General features: G+C 51.0%; 1 protein-coding gene across 6 annotated transcripts in view; it reads left to right on the top strand.

Moving 5' to 3' along the window:
• Nucleotides 1-14408, top strand: part of Ttc13 (tetratricopeptide repeat domain 13) — a 55984-nt gene extending 41576 nt beyond the window's left edge. For 3 of the 6 annotated variants that reach the window (XM_034522466.2, XM_034522464.2, XM_034522460.2), the window contains 9 exons: nt 502-594; nt 2554-2637; nt 3529-3613; nt 6227-6336; nt 7323-7458; nt 8625-8704; nt 9347-9425; nt 9543-9622; nt 13544-14408. In XM_034522466.2, coding sequence (XP_034378357.1) covers nt 502-594; nt 2554-2637; nt 3529-3613; nt 6227-6336; nt 7323-7458; nt 8625-8704; nt 9347-9425; nt 9543-9622; nt 13544-13658 — 862 coding nt within the window. In that variant the 3' untranslated portion in view covers nt 13659-14408. The remainder of the gene's footprint in view (nt 1-501; nt 595-2553; nt 2638-3528; nt 3614-6226; nt 6337-7322; nt 7459-8624; nt 8705-9346; nt 9426-9542; nt 9623-13543) is intronic. The other 3 variants (XM_034522467.2, XM_034522465.2, XM_034522461.2) reach the window with 1 other exon arrangement.
• Nucleotides 14409-15478: the final 1070 nt, after the last annotated feature.

The raw sequence follows: 15478 nt of genomic DNA, 5'->3' as shown, positions 1-15478 counted from the left end.
GATTTCTCTGTTGCACATGTGCCTGCCCAGTGTATCCATTCCGATTCCCATTGCTGTGACAACAAGCAGTTTCAGAGAGGAAGGGTTTGCTCCCTGGAGTCAGTCAGGATGCAGAGATGAATGCGAGCACTCAGCTTGTTCCTCATTACTGAGTGTGGGCCCCTAGCCCACGGTGACCCCAGAGTGTGGAATGGTGCCAAGTACGTGTAGGGTGGGACTTCCCCCACCAGCTAGCCCTCTCTGGAATCACCATTATGGGTGTGTTTCCTCCGTTGATTCTAACTCCCACCAAGTTGACAGTTTAGCCAAACCATTACAGCTCACCAACCTTCGCTGGCCTCTCACCTGGTGTGGCCAGACTGCACTGGGACCAGATGGCCCATGTGCTCTTTTCAGAAGTCGGAGCCAGTCGGGCTCCTCTCTCCCTTTCGCAGAGCCCCATCCTTGGTTTGTCCTGCAGGCTGTGGTAAAGCCATACTCCTCATGAGCTCTGCTTCACAGGATCGCTGATCCGGACCAGCCTGTGCTGTGGCTGGATCAGATGCCAGCTCCAAGTCTCAGCAGAGGTTTCAACAACCACATCAACTTAATCAGGTGGGAGCCTTTGTGCTTTGTTCCTGTTTGCATAGGAGTGGAATCATATGAGGGGCCCTGGTGGCCTTGGTGGGGACACCCCCAGGGGAGCTCTGCACCCACAGGCGTCTTTCTTGCTGGTCCACCTGCACACAAGCACTGCGTGCTGTGCACCTGCACAGGGAGAGCCCCGCCCACTGAAGGGTGGACTGACGAATGCTGTACTAGGGTGTCAGTTTTCAAGAAGTCATCAACCAGCAGAGGAGGGATCAGATGGAGAATTCCGCAGTCACCATAGTTTGCTCGTGGACCTGCTGTGGCCGTGACCCCCAGCTCCACTAGGCCGGGTCAGTGAGGCTGCTCCCTGGTAGGAGTTAGGCAGTGTGGCAGCATCTGTGTCATCCTGAGCCTTGCAGTCAGCCGCTGGGCAACTGCTCCTCTTTCCTTTCTTTATGGGCTCAGCCACCCTGAGAACAGCATAAACACACACAGAAGAGCCCACTTCAGGGATGCTCCAAGTGTTTGCCTGCCATTTAGTGAACATGACTTGAGATCATTTTGGCAGATGTGGTACTGTGTCATGTCTAAAATATTTCTAGCTTCAGAAACCTAGATCAAGAAAATGTTACTCCGTCTAACATGTGACATTTAAATTTAGGTTTTAGTATAAAAGTATTCTCTAGACTTACCTTTTTAATTTCTAGAAATCATGTTTATTTTCCCTTTGTAACTGCTTGCTTTCAATTCCTCACGGAATGATTTCTGACACTTTTACCTAGATTTGGTCAGGTGATGTAACTAAGGCCACTGTGTCCCAGCTTATGTTCTTGCTGAATGGTACTTGAGTCATGGGCCCATGTCAGGATTTGATGGAGTGCAGAGAAGGAAGGGACACCTGGTGAATCCAGAGGCCAAACCTGAACTGTCTCAGAGAGACAGTGGGGCTGTGCCTCCACCCACTGATACATTCATTCTGACTAGAAAGCTGTGACTCGTGCATTGTAGCTGCCAACCACTGCATTCCAGGAAGTCTTGTGAACTGAGGCCAGAAAGATGGGTAGAAGCCAGAATGGTGAGCCATGCATGGATGGTGAGCAGAGGAGCAGCAAGGACAGATGTGGACAAGTGGAGGGTCGTGGTGGCAACAGGTGAATGACCAGATTTGAGAGGGAGAGCAGGCTGGGACAAGTGGAGAGATGCGACCCCTGCAGGGCTTGGATACTCTGAGGTGACTGACAGAAAAGCAGCAGACGTACCCATTCTGCTTCTAGCTGAGGCCACAATTGTCCCCTGTCAGCCTAGGAGAAAAAGTGTGGAGCTGGAAACGGAAATGCCCTATCAGGGAGGGAAGGCCTCCTTACATCATGACCTTGATGTGAGGGAGCTGTCGGAACCAGGGGGTTTCCTAGGGCAGATGGACTTACACATAGCTGTGGCTACATGTGAGTTGCCTTTGAGAGGTTAAAGGGGAAGGAAAAAAACCCAAAAAAACAGGGAGTTGGAATGTGAGGGTATAGTGTCTTCAGAGTGTGGAGGGAAGGAAGACTGCAGAAGAGAGGGAGAGGCAGCCTCAGACAGGCAGGCGCACACACACAGAAAGCCTAGCATGCACAGATAGCTAGGTGGACCCATTACACAGGCACACATACAGAGAGAGCCAGGCATGTCCAGTACGCAGGTACACACAACCAGGCACGTCGGCACGTGGTAATTGCCATCAGGTCTGAATTCCACTGAAGCTGAGGGTTTTCCTTCCTCTGTGGCCTGCCAGGAGCTACATATTTTCTGGACACTTTCTGCCAGGACAGACTCCAAGAGCCCAAGCTTTCTGCTGAGATGGGGCTTGCTTCTTCCACAGTGACAGAGCAGGCAGCTCTCTTACACTTTACAGTATTTGTCTCAGCTCTTTGTTTTTGGAATTAACTGGTGTTTACACTTCTCTGTAAAATGATGGTTAATTTTATCACTTTTACCTTGCAGGGGTCAGGTGATCAATATGAGATATCTGGAATATTTTGAAAAAATACTTCATTTTATTAAAGATAGAATTCTCGTTTATCATGGGTAAGCCTTCGGTCCTCCCCTTTGCTGTGAAGCATTGATTCCAGGCATTTTGCGTGTGGTGTGTCTGTGAAATTTAAAACTTGAACCACTGGCAGACCAAGCGAATTAGATCAGAAGTTTAATTAAAGCCTGCTTCCATGTAATGGCTTCCCAGAGTCTTGGCCTTGGAAGTGCTTTCGGCCTGACGCTCAGCACAGCGACATTCCCACTTGTCTAAGGAGCTTTCGTCTGGTGGGGAGTTGAGTTTTGTGGTGGAATCACCAGCTGAGCTTGAGAGCCACGGGGACCCCCAGCAGGGAACTTTGATCTAAGCAGCTTTACAAGGAAAAATACTTCCCAGTGCAGAGTTGGAGCGGAACAGTCAAGGTTTTGCTAAGACGCCTGTGCCCGTGCGCTGGCCCGCTGCATTTCCTGATTCACCTCATGGTCCACTGCAGCCCCACACCTGTTAGCTTGCATTGACCCTGCCTGCTGTTGGCCGGTTTGGGATACTGTTCATCCTCAGTGTCTGGCAGCGGATCCCCAAGACCTCTTCATGCTCAGGTCCTTTGCGTTAGATGGCATGACGTTTATACAGAACCCACACACGGGCCTCCACATGCTTTAGGCCATCTAGATGGACTTCTGTGACATCAACCCCAGGCCAATGCTATGTTGCTTAGGGGATGCGGAGCAGGAGGGTCAGAACAGTCAATAGCATGATTTTCTTACATGTATTATTGATTTGGGTGGATGACCCTGTCGGTGAGGAGCCTTGGAATATTCAGGCTCACAGCACTGGGCTGCGTGTCCTTAGGAGCGGCCCTTTAAAATGTAAGCGGATCGATCGTTTATCTTATTCTGCATTAACCCCCCTTGCCTCCTCCCTCTGCTCTTCCTCCTCTCTTCAAGAGCAAATAATCCAAAGGGCTTATTGGAAGTCAGAGAAGCTCTGGAAAAGGTACATAAAGTGGAAGACCTTCTTCCAATTATGAAGGTAAGTTCCCATCAGCACCTCAGGTGGGGCTGGAGTAGTGACTTGGCACTGAAGAGCACTGGCTTCATTGTCCCAGGGACCTGGGTTTGATTCCCAGCACTCACATGGTGACCTCACATGGTGACTCAAAACCATCTGTAAGTCCAGTGCCAAGGGACCTGACTTCTGACCTCTGCCGGCACCGGGCACGTAGGTTGTGCAGACAAAGCACACATACACATAAATTTTTTTTTTAAAATTAAAAAATATATCTCAGGAGGAATTGTATAAGAGAAAACCAGCAACATGTCAAGGAAAAAACAAAACACATGTTTGAATATTGTGCTGTTTTAAAACATATGAAGAATAGCATCTGAGATCCCCACATAAACACACTGTAAGCAGTAACCCAGACCAAGTACAGTGCTGGAACCAGGCTCAACCAGAACCTGCTTTCGAGAAGCATTCAATTCAGGAAACAAAGGACCTGAAAATGAATACACTCAAACTGGACCTGTGGCCACAGTCCAGTGCTCCTCGGCTGCCCTCCCTCGCACATGTGAGAAGCCACGGCAGCTGTAGTTAGATGGATTCCTGAGAGAAGAGTCGGGGAACCCCATTTCCCCAGCTTCCTTTGGCATCGTTCACTGAACCATAGGACAGGTATGTGGATGCCAGCAGCTGCAGAAGAAGAGGAGGTGCCTGAGGCACGGGTGGAGCAGTCCTTGTTGTGTGGCCACATCTGCAGGGGTTGCTCAGAGTTAGCTGTGAGCTGAGGTGTGGGATCTGCAGAGCTGAGACAGAGCTGTGGCCTTGAAGGTGGGCAGTTCCTCCAAGCACCGCCCAGAGGTGCCTCACTGGGAGTCATGGTAGTACACTCTCCCGGGACACACCAGGCCCGTGATCGATCCCCAGCACTGTGTAGCAGCAGCAGCAGCAGGAATTTTGACGTCTGTTTTAATCTGAAATGTGCTCTGAAAGAATGGAACTGAGGTGCACCTTTGACATAGAAAGTCAGGACCAAAGAAAGATGTCGGCCCACGGAAAGATCACAGAAGGAGAAAAAATAGCCGTGATAAGTCTCACATGACACAATAATGACAGACTTGTTGGAGGAAGGATCTCGGGTGGCTTTTAAAATCACCTGTGTGGTGCTGGCCTTCAGTATCACGGCCGCCCCTCCATGACAGGCAGCCGGACACACCGTGGACAGGAGACGGCCACTGTAGTGGATCAGATTCTTAGTTGCTTTCCTGTGGATTTCAGTCACTGAAATCTATTAAGGCGTCAGGTGGAAGATGAAACCTGCTTACACAGCTAGTGGAAAGGAAAGCTAAGTGTACCGAGGTGAAGCCACAGCACCTAGCCAGAGGGTGGCAGCACTGCCTTGCTGTGTTGTCTGTAGGAGCCTGTCCTTTGGATGGGAGCATTTCCAGCTTCAGACTGGCTTCAGCCGGATTATGGATGTGTTGGTCTGTGTGCACTCAAAGTGTATGGGAACCATGTAGCTTGCTTCTCTCTCTGAGTGTGCCACTGGAGACTTAGAAAAGCACTCGGGCCCCAGCAGGTCGCTCATTAGCCAGGAGCATGGACCAAAGCCTGCTCTCACCCTCCACTCCGCCACTTCCTGGCCCAGAGGCCTGACCAGGGTATTTTTATTTCCCATGACTGTGTGTCCATCCCTGGTCAGTTTGTGGCCAGGCTTTAGCTGGTACGCAGGAAGCGCCTGCACTTGTCTTCTGAGATCCATTCCCTGAAGAAAGATGCTCTCACCTGAGTTCAGCTGAAAGCCCTGGTAGCCAGCCCTGTCCAGCTGCACCCTGCTCTGGGCCTCCAGCCAACACTCCTGTGGCCTGCTGTTGGAGAAGCCCTCCCTCCAGAGCCCAGAGAAGGCCTTTGTCATTGCCTGCCTAGTTCCAGCTCCATCCATCCCAGCCAATCGGAAGGCATTGTTCTAGAGTAAAGGCAGAGCCTGTTTACTGTCGTTTTAGAGTACTGCAGGTTTCAACTCAGAGCTGGCGTCTGAAGCTGTGCTCCTAGGAGACACCCTGGCCGGCTCTGAGGATCTCCCCTCATAGCCCGTGGTCTGCAAGGTTAGAGTTTGTGACTGTAAAACGCAGCTGGAAAGGAACCACTGAGCACCTCTTGGGCCTGTGGCTCTGGGGAGCATTTGCAGGAACACAGTGCTTTTCAGGTTGCAGGAGCTGGCATTGCTGCTCCCGGCAGGCAACGCTGCTGCCTGCTGTATTGGAAGGAGAATCGGCCCCAGAGCAGCTGCTGCACTAAGCCAGATCTTGGCTATAGCTAGGGCGCCTGCAGCTTTCTGCTGGGGCCTCTACTGTCCTGTAGGCTTGTGGGATGTGAGGCCTGTGTTGCATCTAAAGAGAGGAGAGGTGTTCTTAGCCACTGCCTACCAAAAGAGAGCACATGGTCTCTCAGTTTGAATGCCTCCGACAAACCCAGGGCTGAGTCAGGGTTCAGGACAGATTAGAAGTAGACATGCCTAGCCTGTAGCATGCAGGCTATATGTAGCCCATGGGAGCTGAGAATGCAGCCCAGTGTGTTTGTAGGTGACAGTGCCATGTTGCAGCTGAAGCACTGCAACTAATATGGATTTTTATTTTCCCTTGAAAGCAGTTTAATACCAAAACAAAGGACGGGTTCACCGTGAACACCAAAGTCCCCAGCCTCAAAGATCAAGGGAAGGAATATGACGGCTTCACCATCACCATCACAGGAGACAAGTATGTGCGCCCCAGTGTGACACAGGGTTGGAGGTATCCAATGGAGGGGTGTCCTGACATGAGCCGTGTCTGGGCCATGTGTGCACTCTGTATATGTCTGGGGCGGCGTCCTTCCTGGCTAAGTGCACACAGCCCGTTCGCATTCCCACACTACCTCTGCCTGGTGCTCAGAGCTCTGGAGAGCATGTCCAGCAGCAAGACAAGGACCCATGCAGCCCAGGGCTGCCGTGCACGCTTTGCTGATTGTTGGGCCTTGAGAGGGTGGCGATGCCTTCACGGAAAGTTCAGACACAAATGACCAAAATTAAGACCCTAAAGTGAAGATTTGGACATCCGAGACTCTGGCTGTCACTCGTGAGCTCCCGCTCTGCCCTTGCTCTCACAGTAACTGATTGAAAAGCATTTTAAAATTATTTTTTCTATGATAGTTTCATACATGTATGTAGTGACTTTTAGTCTCTTTTGTTTCCCCGTTATTCCCACTAAAACCCTTCTTCCCAGCAAGGCCCCTTTCTGCTTTGTGTGTGTGTCCTGCTGGATTTAAATAGGATGGACCCACATTTGGGCCACTTCTCCCATGAAATTTTTAGCTTTTCCCCGTGTTTTCCAAATTAAAAATCCTCTTCCCTCATGTCCCCCAGCCTGGTCTCACCTCTCCCTCCCTCCAGCTAAAGGTTCTGAGAAAACTAAGAGGTTCTGTACATGGCATCATGATAAGTCCACGCTGTGTGAGTTTACCCTCACAGAACCACAGTGGTGCTGCATGTAGAAGCTGAAGCACAAGACATGGCAGTAGCTGTGTCCGTGAGCCTCCCACACTTCCACACCTCCTGCTCCTGACTGGGCAGAGTGGCTGGGAAAGTGACACTGGGCGGCCACTGTGAGCATACACACACACACATGCATGCACGTCACACACACCACTTCTCCGGTTTCTGTTTGACTGTATAATCTATACCATTGACAGCTCTGGCTTGTGTTTCCAGGGTCGGCAATATCCTGTTCTCTGTGGAAACTCAAACCACAGAAGAGAGGACACAGCTGTATCACGCTGAAATAGATGCACTTTATAAAGACCTGACAGCAAAGGGCAAAGTGCTGACGCTCTCAGCAGAATTTGGGGTAGGTTTGGCTTTGCTTCATTTTCTCTTCCTGGGGTGTGTGTGTGTGTGTGTTTCTGAGGATAGAACCTGATGTGAGTGTGTTTGTGAGTCTATGTGTGCATGTGTATACACGTGTGTGTTGCTAAGGATGGAACCTGGTGTGTGTGTGTGTGTGTGTGTGTGTGTGTGTGTGTGTGCATCTGTGTTGCTGAGGGTGGGACCCAGGACTCCACATGTGTTAGGCAAATGCTTCCGTGCGAAGCCACACCCCAGTCCTGCAGTTTCTTTGCCAGATGTCCTCCCCACACTTCCCCTGTTTCACTGAGGCTGCATGTCTCATGCCTGAAATCAATCGTGACTGTCTCAGCCTCCTTTCTAAAACTCCTTGGAGCAGAAACATCCCCAGGGTTTAGCAGCCACAGTAATGGGATGAAACATCCATTCTGTTAGCTCTGCACTGCATCGGTGCAGGTTTTCTGTCACAAGAGGTTCATCCAGGTCGGCCGCAGTGAACATAGTCTGTATGTTCCCTCATTAGAATTGCTGCTTCCTGAGAAACTGTGGTTATGACTGCCACGTGGAAGCGATTTAGGAGCCACCTCTGGCCGCATCTATGAGAGTATTTCTAGAAAGGTCTAACTGAGGGAGGGAGACCCACCCAAATGTGGGCAGCGCACTCCATGCACTGTTTGTCCTGGACAGAATCAGAAGTGGAAAAGGAAGTGAGCTTAGCACCGCCACGCCCTCTGCCTCCTGCCTGCAGCCACATGACCAGTCACATCATGTGCACTTCAGCAAGCTAGCCACACGTGACCAGTCACATCATGTGCACTTCCAGCAAGCTATCCCTCCAGCCAGCTGCTCTCCTGGCAGTGAGAGAACGCAGAGGCCGGGAGTTCTTTGGTCTCCGACTTCTCTCCCCTTGCCTGTGGAGACAAGAAGTGGCTCCTAGCAGGAGGAAGGGATTCCTCTCAGGCAGTGGAGGCTGCTGGCTTCCAGAAGCCTCTGCACTTCCTTGACTTTTAGTCAGTTATTCTGTGTTTGAGCACTTCAGCCTGGATAGAACTAAGCACATCAGTCTCAAAGCCTCAGCCCTGAGGGAGGGAAGCAGCTTGTCAGAATCTTCTGCAGCAGGAGTTGGTGATACGGGGCTGAAGTTCATTAGTCTCTGTCCTTTTTCCCTAGGAGGCTGATGCTGTCTGCAACCTAATCTTATCCTTAGTTTATTACTTTTATAATTTAATGCCCCTGTCTCGAGGATCTAGGTAAGTGATGTCCTGTACTATAACAGTTTCAAGTTGAAACTATTGCAATGGCATATGTGTTTGTCACAGAGACAGGCTCTAAAGCCCACTGCAAACCAAAAGAAGTTCCCATTGTTTCTTCTAAAACCCACCCCCAACCCTCGGCCCCCAGATGGCCTTTTTGTTGGGTATAGTGACACACGCCTTTAATGGTACCCCTGAGGAGGCAGAGGCAGGTGGGTCTCTGTGGGTTTGATGCCAGCCTGGTCCACATAGTGAGGCCCTGTATTGAGAAAACAAAATGGAAACTAGAAAGATTACATCCTTGACCCAGCATCAAGGGAATTGAAGGTAAGGCCAAGAGGAGAGGATTGTGCTCCTCTCAAAAGCAGAGAAGGAAGCCGGAAACGAACTGGTGGAAATGCGCCTTCCCTCAGAAAGCAGGTGTTCCTGTTGACAGGAACCCACAAGTTTCTCATGCTTTTTACATAGGAAAGTAGAAATACTTTAAAAACAAACACAACCAAGTTCTGTTAACTAAACATCTAAGGTTCTAGTCCAGAGAATTCCTATGTAAGATTCTGTTTCATGACGGATGCCCGCAGGGAGGTTAGTGTGAGAGCCATAGACCAGGGCCGGCTGAAGTCTGTCCTGTCTTGACAGTGTCATCGCGTACTCAGTCATTGTGGGAGCGCTGATGGCCAGTGGCAAAGAAGTGGCTGGGAAGATCCCCAAAGGGAAGGTATGCTGGGCTGGTGGAGGCAGACCTGCACCACGCCCTGGGCTTCTGGTTAAGGGCCGCGTGTGAGCCAGACCTCACACCTTCCTCTCCTCATGTCCTGACTCTCCTCTTTTCCAGTTAGTTGACTTTGAAGCCATGACAGCGCCGGGCTCAGAGGCCTTCAGCAAGATAGCAAAAAGCTGGATGAACTTGAAAAGGTGACCGCGGCTGTGGTTGGAGTGGGCTCGCTGGGGAAGGCATGGGGAAGGCATGGCGTCCTCGCTCCGCGCCGGGCACAGGCCGTGGCGATGTGCTCATTCCGTGGGCTAGTCCGTACACTTGTTCAGTGCTCCGTTTGAAGGTAGAGACAGTTTACTACAGGTAAAAACGAGTGATGAGGGAGACGGAGAGAGCTCAGTGGATGAAGCCCATCCTGACAGCCATTTCCCCCAGAGCCCAAATAAAATGCTGGGTGGTTGTGATAGGCCACAGGTCGGAATGCAGCCAGGACCCCAAGGCCAAGGTGGTCAGCTCAGCTAGCCGTTCTCCGTGAGCTCTGAGTTCAGCAGTAAGTACAGTGCAGAGGAGTTAAGGAATAGTCTCCATGCCAGCCTAGGGCTACCACACACACCTGCACACACATGTACTCACACACATGTAATAATTCAAAATGAGTAATGACACAGAAAACTGTATATGAAGGAAAGTTTACTGGTGTCTCTTTTATGTACTCAGATTCTCTGTCTCTCCCCCGCTCCCCCTTTTTCACCCTTTTCCCCCCGCCCCCATTACCCCAAACTCAGGCCCCGAGTTCAGGAGTAGGTTGAAAGCATTGGTTTCTATGACTCATGTACATAGCACAAGCCTAGCAGCTTGTACTTTCATGCACTCCAGTTACTACTTTGTTGCAACCTAGGCAGGGACTGTGTATGACCAGCTCAGCAGGGGGACGCGCACGCACACACACACACACACACACACACACATCAACCCCCTTGTCCCTGTGTGCCAGAGTCCAATAAGGCGCCTTAGAGCTGTATCTCCAGAGATGCTGGGGGATGAGTACAAGCTTTGAATGAGACTCTGCGTGACTTATTTCACATCCCTTCCTGCCTACACGACACTGGCCACTCTGTCACCTAGCAGGCCACTTGAGCTGTGTTTAAAACTGAGAAGTCTGTCATCCACATTGCTTAGTTTGTCCCATAGAGTCTTGTTTTGACGTCACTCGTTTACACATGGTTTGGTGATGTGGTCACAAGGTGGAAGGAGCATCCTGCTTCCTTTCCTTTAGAAAATTTTAGCAAATCTTTCCACAAACCACACAGCCACGTGTTGCAGTCATGGTTCGTGGAAAACCTGGTATGTAATGTTTCTCAAGGATCATGGGAATTCTGAGCTAAGGATTTAATCTACTGCTGTTGCTAAGGAAACAGGCGTAGACAAGTGACAGAATCAGGAGGGGCAGGGTCAGACCTGAGCCTGCATCCTCAGAGTCAGGCTCAGCATCCTTACAGTCTCAGGCTCAGCATCCTCAGAGTCAGGCTCAGCATCCTTAGAGTCAGGCTCAGCATCCTCAGAGTCAGGCTCAGCATCCTCAGAGTCAGGCTCAGCATCCTCAGAGTCAGGCTCAGCATCCTCAGAGTCTCAGGCTCAGCATCCTCAGAGTCAGGCTCAGCATCCTCAGAGTCTCAGGCTCAGCATCCTCAGAGTCTCAGGCTCAGCATCCTCAGAGTCAGGCTCAGCATCCTCAGAGTCTCAGGCTCAGCATTCTCAGAGTCAGGCTCAGCATCCTCAGAGTCTCTCAGAGTCAGGCTCAGTATCCTCAGAGTCTCAGGCTCAGCATCCTCAGAGTCAGGCTCAGCATCCTCAGAGTCTCAGGCTCAGTATACTTAGAGTCAGGCTCAGCATCCTCAGAGTCAGGCTCAGCATCCTCAGAGTCAGACTCAGCATCCTTACAGTCTCAGGCTCAGCATCCTCAGAATCAGGCTCAGCATCCTTACAGTCTCAGGCTCAGCATCTTCAGAGTCAGGCTCTGCATCCTCAGAGTCAGGCTCAGCATCCTTACAGTCTCAGGCTCAGCATCCTCAGAATCAGGCTCAGCATCCTTACAGTCTCAGGCTCAGCATCCTCAGAGTCAGGCTCAGCATCCTCAGAGTCAGGCTCAGCATCCTCAGAGTCTCAGGCTCAGCATCCTCAGAGTCTCAGGCTCAGCATCCTCAGAGTCTCAGGCTCAGCATCCTCAGAGTCTCAGGCTCAGCATCCTCAGAGTCAGGCTCAGCATCCTCAGAGTCTCAGGCTCAGTATACTTAGAGTCAGGCTCAGTATACTTAGAGTCAGGCTCAGTATACTTTCAGGCTCAGCATCCTCAGAGTCAGGCTCAGCATCCTCAGAGTCTCAGGCTCAGTATACTTAGAGTCAGGCTCAGTATACTTTCAGGCTCAGCATCCTCAGAGTCAGGCTCAGCATCCTCAGAGTCTCAGGCTCAGCATCCTCAGAGTCAGGCTCAGCATCCTCAGAGTCTCAGGCTCAGCATCCTCAGAGTCTCAGGCTCAGCATCCTCAGAGTCTCAGGCTCAGCATCCTCAGAGTCTCAGGCTCAGCATCCTCAGAGTCTCTCAGAGTCAGGCTCAGCATCCTCAGAGTCTCAGGCTCAGCATCCTCAGAGTCAGGCTCAGCATCCTCAGAGTCTCAGGCTCAGTATACTTAGAGTCAGGCTCAGCATCCTCAGAGTCAGGCTCAGCATCCTCAGAGTCAGGCTCAGCATCCTTACAGTCTCAGGCTCAGCATCCTCAGAGTCAGGCTCTGCATCCTCAGAGTCAGGCTCAGCATCCTTACAGTCTCAGGCTCAGCATCCTCAGAAGTCAGGCTCAGCATCCTCAGAGTCAGGCTCAGCATCCTCAGAGTCTCAGGCTCAGCATCCTCAGAGTCTCAGGCTCAGCATCCTCAGAGTCTCAGGCTCAGCATCCTTAGAGTCTCAGGCTCAGCATCCTCAGAGTCTCAGGCTCAGCATCCTCAGAGTCTCAGGCTCAGCATCCTCAGAGTCAGGCTCAGCATCCTCAGAGTCTCAGGCTCAGTATACTTAGAGTCAGGCTCAGTATACTTAGAGTCAGGCTCAGTATACTTTCAGGCTCAGCATCCTCAGAGTCAGGCTCAGCATCCTCAGAGTCTCAGGCTCAGTATACTTAGAGTCAGGCTCAGTATACTTTCAGGCTCAGCATCCTCAGAGTCAGGCTCAGCATCCTCAGAGTCTCAGGCTCAGCATCCTCAGAGTCTCAGGCTCAGCATCCTCAGAGTCTCAGGCTCAGCATCCTCAGAGTCAGGCTCAGCATCCTCAGAGTCTCAGGCTCAGCATTCTCAGAGTCAGGCTCAGCATCCTCAGAGTCTCTCAGAGTCAGGCTCAGCATCCTCAGAGTCAGGCTCAGCATCCTCAGAGTCAGGCTCAGCATCCTTACAGTCTCAGGCTCAGCATCCTCAGAGTCAGGCTCTGCATCCTCAGAGTCAGGCTCAGCATCCTTACAGTCTCAGGCTCAGCATCCTCAGAGTCAGGCTCTGCATCCTCAGAGTCAGGCTCAGCATCCTTACAGTCTCAGGCTCAGCATCCTCAGAGTCAGGCTCAGCATCCTCAGAGTCTCTCAGAGTCAGGCTCAGCATCCTCAGAGTCTCAGGCTCAGCATCCTCAGAGTCTCAGGCTCAGCATCCTCAGAGTCAGGTTCAGCATCCTCAGAGTCTCAGGCTCAGTATACTTAGAGTCAGGCTCAGCATCCTCAGAGTCAGGCTCAGCATCCTCAGAGTCAGGCTCAGCATCCTCAGAGTCTCAGGCTCAGTATACTTAGAGTCAGGCTCAGTATACTTTCAGGCTCAGCATCCTCAGAGTCAGGCTCAGCATCCTCAGAGTCAGGCTCAGCATGTGAGGTATGTGCTCAGGATATGAGTTGTGTGATGTGGGGCCCTGTGTACATTAAAGTATTGTTTCTTTCCCCAAAGTTCTGGGTGAGCTTCCAAGCAGCTCAGGGCATGAGGTCGCTACCACGGAAGGGTCTGCTGTGCCTTCCTTCGTTCTGGTTGCAGATACCCAGGTTATGGCCCTCCATATAAGGCACTGTTAATAGTCACAGCGTTCCTGTGCTTCTCTTCCAGTATCTCCCCTTCCTACAAGACCCTGCCGTCAGTATCAGAGACGTTCCCAACTCTGAGGTCCATGATCGAGGTGCTCAACACGGATTCTACCCCACGGTGTCTAAAGAAACTCTAGCTGAACCACAGGATTTATATCGTGAAGGACCAGGCCTCTCGCTCCTTAAGTTATTTTTTAAGACATGGAATTATTATGGAATTGGGTCCTTTATTACTTTTGATACCAATTTTTGATAGGAATTGAATACTTGAAAACATTTTCTTTACTTTTTCTGAACCGTAACAGAAATCATGAAAACGGGTTTTTTGGGGAAAAGCTACTTGACCAGGAAGGGAAGTATGTGTATTAGTGGCAGCCTGCTGGTTCCCAAGTGTTAAGGTGTACTGCTCCTTCCTTGTAGCAAAAAAATGTTTACTTCAGAAACCAAAAATTAATAATTAAGATGAGGAAAGCCAACAGCCAGCAGGGCTCGTCTTTACTGTCAGAGGTGTGGGCGTTCCTCAGACCTCCTTCCTGTGCACTGCTGTGGGGTGCCTCGCTACTGCCCTGTCCCCACATGTGGGCCCTCCAGCCCCCCAAAACTGTGGAAGGGCCCCCAGCACCCACGGTTCCATGGCTCGTGGCAAGAAGCACTGGCCAGGCGACAGACAGTATTTGCTGATCACTGAACCATGTTTTCCTTTTCTTTGTTGGAAAAAATAACCCAAGGTGATTTCCAGAAGTCACCAAGTCTGGGCACTGGATTACGTGTGTCTGTGTGTGAGCTTTGCTCTCAGGTGTAAGAGCGTTTAGAACGTTTCTTGTTTCCTCAGACAAGGTGGAAAATGGAAGATTAAGGTCCATTAAAGGCTGCAGTTTCAAACCGTGGTCACTTTTGTAGTTTTGCTGTCGATGATGTGGCCTTTCGTCTCTCTGTTTTATTTATTGTTCCTGTTCAGATGCTGGAGGTAGAACCCAGGCTTCTCGCATCCTGGGAAACACTCAGCTACTCAGCCTCGAACCTAGCTTCTGCCCGGAACTTGAGGTGATAGCAGGGCAGCATCAACATGTGTAGCCTGGACTATGTGTCTGGTGATCCCTGAGGGAGCTTGTCACTGTGGGCCTTGGGACCCTCCCCCACCATCTGTCATTACCAGAGCAGTGGCTTCCCCAAAGTGACCCAAGGAAGTTGGACTGAGGAGTCTGCAGAACCCATTCTGTAGCCAAGAGTCCACCCCTGGTCTGTCTTTTTCACCATTTCCCAAGCTGAAGCCCATACCCTAAGAGTCTCTGACTCCCTACCACAGCCAACGGGCTACAGGATGGCGCTGGGTGATCTAGGAGACTCTCTGGGAGCTGAGGAGAGGCCTCACAAGCTCCTGCTGCCTTAACTCAGTGCCTAGAACATGCTGCTTGGATTCCTTCACACCCTTGGCTCCACCTCGCTGACAAATGGTCCAGAAGACAGAAGTGGGGCCTAGACAAACCACTGAAGCCGGTGGGAGCAGGCTGAGCCTGAAGTCAGGGTCCTCAGTGCAGTGACACTGGCGAAAGTTTCTGGCACAAGGGTGCTACAAACCCACACCCAGGGTCCAGATTTGTGTTTTCTGAGACAGTCCCAGAGTGCACTCTGAGTAGTGTGTGCTATCTCATCCTGCACCAGGGTCCTGATCAATGTCAAGCTCGAGGGTGCATCTACTGGCATACGGACAGCGGAAGGGATGGTAGGGTGGGAACCACAGGTAGAAGCAGACAACATGTGGGCCTTTTAAACTTCCCTGTTTCCTAAATCACAGACCTTGGGTTTCTTCAGAGACTTCCTCCCATTGTCTGCAGACTGTCATGATGGAAGCTGAGACACCAGTGAAGACCACTCACCAGCCCAATGACTACTAATTAGTACATTTCGGTTTCTGCGGTTTCTGTCCCAACTTTGCCCATGCAGGTGATGTATTTAG

The sequence above is a fragment of the Arvicanthis niloticus genome, chromosome 18 (assembly GCF_011762505.2).
Source record: "Arvicanthis niloticus isolate mArvNil1 chromosome 18, mArvNil1.pat.X, whole genome shotgun sequence".
Classification (NCBI taxonomy): domain Eukaryota; kingdom Metazoa; phylum Chordata; class Mammalia; order Rodentia; family Muridae; genus Arvicanthis; species Arvicanthis niloticus.
The sequence above is the reverse complement of the archived record's forward strand: the minus strand, read 5'-3'. Positions and strand labels throughout refer to the sequence as shown.